This window comes from Cupressus sempervirens, chromosome 4, assembly GCF_028749045.1.
Source record: "Cupressus sempervirens isolate cs-2001-9-10 chromosome 4, ASM2874904v1, whole genome shotgun sequence".
NCBI lineage: Eukaryota > Viridiplantae > Streptophyta > Pinopsida > Cupressales > Cupressaceae > Cupressus > Cupressus sempervirens.
This window is the reverse complement of record NC_143121.1, coordinates 799,122,331-799,128,516: the sequence shown is the minus strand read 5'-3', so window position 1 is coordinate 799,128,516 and position 6,186 is coordinate 799,122,331. Positions and strand designations below refer to the sequence as shown.

General features: G+C 37.2%; 1 protein-coding gene across 1 annotated transcript; it reads left to right on the top strand.

Moving 5' to 3' along the window:
- Nucleotides 1–907: 907 nt before the first annotated feature.
- LOC149563803 (protein LYK5-like) lies at nucleotides 908–5,814 on the top strand. Its single transcript, XM_089826936.1, has 3 exons — nucleotides 908–1,441; nucleotides 3,176–3,841; nucleotides 4,789–5,814. The coding sequence occupies exons 1-3, from the start codon at nucleotides 935–937 to the stop codon at nucleotides 5,584–5,586; spliced, it is 1,971 nt and encodes a 656-aa protein (XP_089683062.1). The 5' UTR covers nucleotides 908–934; the 3' UTR covers nucleotides 5,587–5,814.
- The last annotated feature ends 372 nt before the right edge of the window (nucleotides 5,815–6,186 follow it).

Genomic DNA, 6,186 nt, shown 5'->3' with positions numbered 1-6,186 from the left:
TTTAAAAATATATTAAATTTATTAATAAATTAAAAACTTTAGAAATATTTCAAATCTAAAAAATAATTATTTGTAAGAAAAATATAACAAAGTGAATACAATTGTACATTGAGACCATTATGACAATACCCACACTTGAATTTTTATTTTTTTTAAATCAATTTTAAAAGACTTGCATGTCATGCTTCAAACCTAAAAATAAATCAACATTCAGAAGTCAAACCTAACAATAATTGATTCCATGCTTCAAACCTAGAAAGAATAAACTAAAGGTCCTCCCACATAAAGTCAACTTCTGACAAATAGATCAAAACAACTAATAGTTTCAAAAAAACTAATAATATATATAAAAGGTGCAATGTAAAAACAATCTTCAACGCCAAAAAACTCAATAGCCATCAAATTATCAGATTACCAGTCCACTCAAACTTAGTGAAAAAAAAAAATTTATTTAACAGCATATTAATTAGGATATCATTTTGAATCAGAAAAATGATCAGATTGACTGTGTTCAAATCGTCGAATTGACTATGCAGCAGACAGAATGGTTGAATATTAGAATATATTAATTCTTTAAAATTTACAAAATAAATGAATTTATAATTTTAATTAAATATTAAATAATAATTTAATACCCATCCTGTTGGATGCGTAGACGCTTCCATCGATCGTTACTTCTCCCGCAAAAATCTTGCTTGGTTTCCGACAGCCCAAAACAGGACAACCCTTCTCACTTATCAGCAAGCGGGTAAGCGCTTCAGTCAAATAAAACCCCGTCCAAATTGGCAACTGTGAAAGCTTCACTCCCATCCCAATCCCACAAATCTTTTCCGTTACGTCACTAAATTCATTTTGAGACTCTCTAATGAGAAAATTGTTATAACACTTTCAATTGGGCCTCCTCAGTAAGCCTGTGATAATTTTGAGAGTCGTCATGAGAAAATTGTTTTACCCTTTCAATTACGCCTCAGGAATAATGGCTTCGATAAGTCTGAGTTATGTGCCTATTCTATTTGTGATTCTGCAGGCTGTTTCGGCACAGCAAACTTACGAAGCCAAAGCCAATCTGGATTGCTCAAATACACGAGATATAAACTATGGGTATAAGTGCAATGGAAAAGAGAGTTCATGCCAGGCCTACGCTGTGTACAGATCTCAGACGGGCTACCAGACCCTCGCCAAAATCAGCACCCTGCTCAACTCCAATCAATCACAAATGGCCGCCATTAACAATTCCTCACAGAATCAGATCTTGGACATAGATAAAGCAGTAATGGTGCCTGTTGACTGTTCTTGCGCAGGGAATTACTCACAGGCCAACGCAAGCTATAGCATCCAAGCAGATGATAACTATTTCAAAATAGCTAATAATACTTACCAGGGTCTCTCCACCTGCCAGGCTCTTTTACAGCAAAATTCTGTCGCTGCAACCGCTCTCCAGGTCGGTGTTTATGAGCAAATTGGTTAATTTTAGGTTGAAAGTTTCTTTTTTAAATATGTAAGTTATTTATCGGATAATGGTTTCTTGGAGAGAGCCCTGCTGTAAGTTTATCAGCAGGTGTGGCTACAATACTATAGGCAATCTTGCAGAAAATTTGTGCATCTCAATGAACTTCTTTTTGCCCATCTCTGCAATCTAAGATTTTTATCAAACAAAATTGAAAAAACTTCTTACTTTGGAAATACTCCTTACAAATTTGAACGAGTCCATACCTTGAGTCTTCCTCTTTCTGATAATGTTTCAAGGTTTCCTGCATAAATGGAAATCTTGAAGCTCCTCAGTTTAATGTTAGACGTCAGTCTCTGTAGTTTCTCTGGTGTTTCTGTATTACTGATTATTTCATTCTTATATTTGGAAGATATTTTAAATCTATTTTCATTCTTATTACTGTTTATTTTCATTCTTATTACCGTCTCTGGGTGAATTGGTCAATTTTCCCAATGAAGCTTCAATTCAGATAAAAACTTGTTTTTCCCTTAGTAGGACTTGAAACTCTAATTCAGGTAAACCAGTTATTCCTCATTTACTTCTAAAGTGTTTTAACAGTTTTAAAAAAATCTTACAATTTCTATAAACCTTTTTTCCCTAATGAAGCTTCAATTCATATAAACTCATTTCCCCAAATGAAGCTTCAATTCAAACAAACCTATTTTTCCCAGTAAAGCTTCAATTCAGATAAAAACCTGTTTTTCCTCCATTCAAACTTCACTTTAGATAAACCGATTTTTCTTCATTTGCTTCTCAAATGTTCTAAAGCAATTCTTATAAACCCATTTTTTCCTAATGAAGCTCCCATTCAGATAACCCATTTTTTCCTAATGAAGCTCCGATTCAGATAAAACGATTTTCCCAACTGAAGCCTCAATTCAAATAAACCTGATTTTCAAATAAAGCTTCAATTCATAGAAAAAAAATTGTTTCTCCCCAGTTGAAACTTCAACTTAGATAAACCTGTTTTTCCCTACTGAAGCTTCAGTGGAGATAAATCCGGTTTTCCCCAATGTAGCTTCAATTCATCGACACCAGAGCTTCAATTCATATAAATATGGTTTCTGCTAGTGAAGCTTCAATTCCAACAGACCCGGTTTCAACATCCCTCAGAGACGCTTCAACTCAGAGTTCCACTTCACCTTAATGAGGCTTCAATTCACAGTCCAGACTCCGCCTCCCTCTACTGAAAATTAAATTCACTTGGCTTATCTGAATCAAATTGAGGACCTTACATTTGCTTACGAATGCTCTCTATTTCAGATACTTTTCTGTATTATCCAGGGTTGTTTGTGTTTCTTTCCCTCCTGAAGCTTCGATCCTCTCCGGTCATACCTCTTTCAGAATGTGTATATAACTGCCATCGGAAGTAATTCTAAAGCATTGCTTCTGTTGTTTCACAAATTATCATAATGCTACACGCACGCACTAAATCAATAGCAGGAAAATCCCACTGTAGAGAGCTTAGGCTTGAAACAATTTAGCACCCTCTTAGATAACATTATTACAAAATGATTAATTAGAGCTCCTTTCACCTCCTCTTCATGGGTCAAAGTATGATCCAAAATGTTATGATAAAAATTGTTAAACAAACTAATAATAAGATGATTCATTTCCATCCTGTGGTTGTTTTGTGCCTAATCTCTTCTCAAAAGAATTCTTTTGTGTGGTTTTTGTGTGCTACAGATTGGAATGAACATAGTAGTTCCCCTACGGTGCGCCTGCCCAACAAAAACCCAGGCGGGGAACGGAACCAAGTACCTGCTATCCTACACAGTCCGTTTCGGAGACAGCCTGGCCGCCATTGGAGAACTGTATGGAGCAACCAAACAGGAAATCATGGACGCCAACGGGCTAACGGCAGATGACAACACAATCTTCCCTTACACAACATTGCTGGTGCCTCTGACCACCGCACCCACATCTTCCCCCCAGTCATCTCCACCGCCACCGCCACCGCCACCAGCCACAACCTCCACTACCACAGGAAGCGGAGGTTCCAAGACTGGGCAGCATATCGGCATCGGCGTTGGCGTCGCAGTTGGAGCTCTGGCGGTGGCTTTAATGGCAGGTGCCTGTATTGTCCTCGGAAGAAGGAAGCATAAGACACAACTTCTACCGCAGAAAGATCTGGACTCGAACTCAAACTCTAAGAAGGCTGAGAACCAGGATCTGTTGGCGGGCATGGCAGACATGGGCCATATCCTGCCGCAGTACAAGCTTGAAGATCTGCGATCCGCCACTGACAATTTCAGCGCATCGAACAGGATCACAGCGTCTGTTTACCGCGGCCTGCTCGGCAGCGGCGCTGTTCCTGTGGCAATTAAGCAAATGGCAGGGGATGTCTCACAGGTAAACATTTTTACCATTTTGAATTGTTAGTTAATTCGTTTTCTTTTAGATCTTGGTTGAAATACTAAATTTCAAAGTAAAAGCTTCTGCAGAAAAACCTGGGATTTATATCATAGGTAAACAAAGACAGATTTTTGGAAAACAATTCTGGAGAATTTTGTTCATAAAGAATTGTTCCCGAATTCGTGTTCTTTCTATATATTAGTTAAAATACGAAGTACCTAGCGAAAATAGATTGAAATCTGAGGTAGATAGAGACAGATTTTAGCACAACAATTGTGGACAATCAGGTTCGGGGTATTTGATTTCACGGTTAATGACAATAGATTATATTGGTCTGACCTAAAACATCAGGATTGAATCTTTGAGATAGCTCATGTAGAGTTTTGTTTATGTTATCTCATTCAACTCTGTAGCTCTCAGACAAAATTCAACATTTTTTCTGTCAGAATTTTGTTTTCATAAATTATACATGTTTCCGATGACAATCCGTCATTTATTAAATTAGAGAGTAGAGATCATTTGATGACCAGAAGCTAAATACATTGTGAAGCCCTCATTTGATGACCAGAAGCTAAATACATTGTGAAGCCCTCATTTGATTTCACCAATAGCTTATATAGTTTGACCTAAAAATCAGAATTAGATCTTCCGAGGTAACTATCGTAGAATTTTGTTTATATTTATCTCGTTTCAACTCTGATAGCTCTTCAACGAAAATCAACACTATTTCTTCCATAAAACGGATGTTTTGGATGATGTTACATATTCCGTCATTTGTTAAATTCAAGAGCAGAGCTCATTAGCTAAATGCACTGTAAAAACCCTAAGATACACAAGATTTTACAATACATTTTCATGTCTTTCAATTAAAATAGATTTATTTTCCATTTCAGGCTCTTAAGTTATACAAGTTTTCACCGACTGTTTCATGTTTGACTCTACAGGAACTCAACATTCTGAAAACCCTTAATCATTTCAACCTTGTCCGCCTTCTCGGCCTCTGCAAAAGCGAGGGCAGATTTTACCTGATCTACGAGTACGCGGAGCACAGCTCACTGGACGAGCTGCTACACGGCCCCGGATTCGAAGCCTGGACCTCTCGAAGCAGCTCAATGTCTTCCCTTATTTGCTTGAGCTGGAAACAGAGAATACAGATTGCCTTGGATATCACGAACGGGATACATTATTTGCACAACTACGCCAATCCGCCCTACGTACACAAGGACATAAAAAGCAGCAACATTTTGTTGGACGGCAATTACAGGGCCAAAATCGCCAATTTCGGCCTTGCAAAATCCGGAGAGGGTTATGCTTTAACCAGGCATGTTGTAGGCACCAAGGGTTACATGGCGCCGGAATATCTTTCCAGTGGCCTTGTCACACCAAAGCTAGATATCTTTTCTTTCGGAGTTGTTCTGCTGGAGCTCATGTCTGGTCGAGGAGCTGTCTCAGAGGACAATAATGGCGGTTTCAACGAACAGTTGCTGTGGACCGAAATTGGGGCAATAGTTGGGGGATCGAATCCCGAGGAGAGCTTGAAGGGTTTTATGGATTCTAGTTTGAGAGATGCTTATCCCTTGGATATGGCTCTGGCTGTAGCTCAGCTGGCTGCGGAATGCGTGGACCCGGATTTAAACCGCCGACCTGCCAGTATGGATATAGTATTGAGACTTTCCAAATGGCTTTCAGCGATGGGGGACTCTGATTCATTCGAGAGTGAGATTCTTCTGCCTGGTCGATAAACAGGATTTTGCAGCGTTCCTTTATGGCTGAGGATTAGTATTTAATTTGTATGTGAATTTTTCTCCACACCCGTTAGTTTTTCTTTGTCTGGTTTTTTTGTTTTTGTTTTTGTTTTTTGGTATGGCAGCCAATGTAAAATTCTTTGACTATGGATCTGTAAGAATTGCATTTTTTCTATTTAAAAATAAATAAAATCTTGAAAAGAGGAACTTCCTCTTTGAATTGCAGTAGGTATCTATTTGAGATTGTAAATTTTCTAGTTGACCATTTTATGGTCTTTGAATCTTCTTCCTTCATTTTGTTTTAATAGTTTTCTTATTTAAATTATGTTTTGTTATAATATAATGTTTTTTTATGGAAACCAAAAAAGAAGAATGAATATATAATAATGAAATAGAATAATAGTGATAGAGATGGAAACCAAATAGGATAATAATAATAATAATAATAATAATAATAATAATAATAGTGGTAGTAGTGGTGGAAATGGAAAAGAATTATGGAAACAGTTTGTATGATAAAAGAATTGAATTATAATTTGTATATGTATGAAAAAGTAGTGATTCTATAATATTTCATATAGGTAGGAATCTTTATAG

Bases quoted from the DNA above. Each gene is read 5' to 3' on its own strand.
- LOC149563803 (XM_089826936.1), top strand. From the start codon at position 935: ATGAGAAAATTGTTTTACCCTTTCAATTACGCCTCAGGAATAATGGCT. The intron at 1,442-3,175 runs GTCGGTGTTTAT...TGTGTGCTACAG, and splicing joins TCGCTGCAACCGCTCTCCAG to ATTGGAATGAACATAGTAGT. The intron at 3,842-4,788 runs GTAAACATTTTT...TTGACTCTACAG, and splicing joins TGGCAGGGGATGTCTCACAG to GAACTCAACATTCTGAAAAC.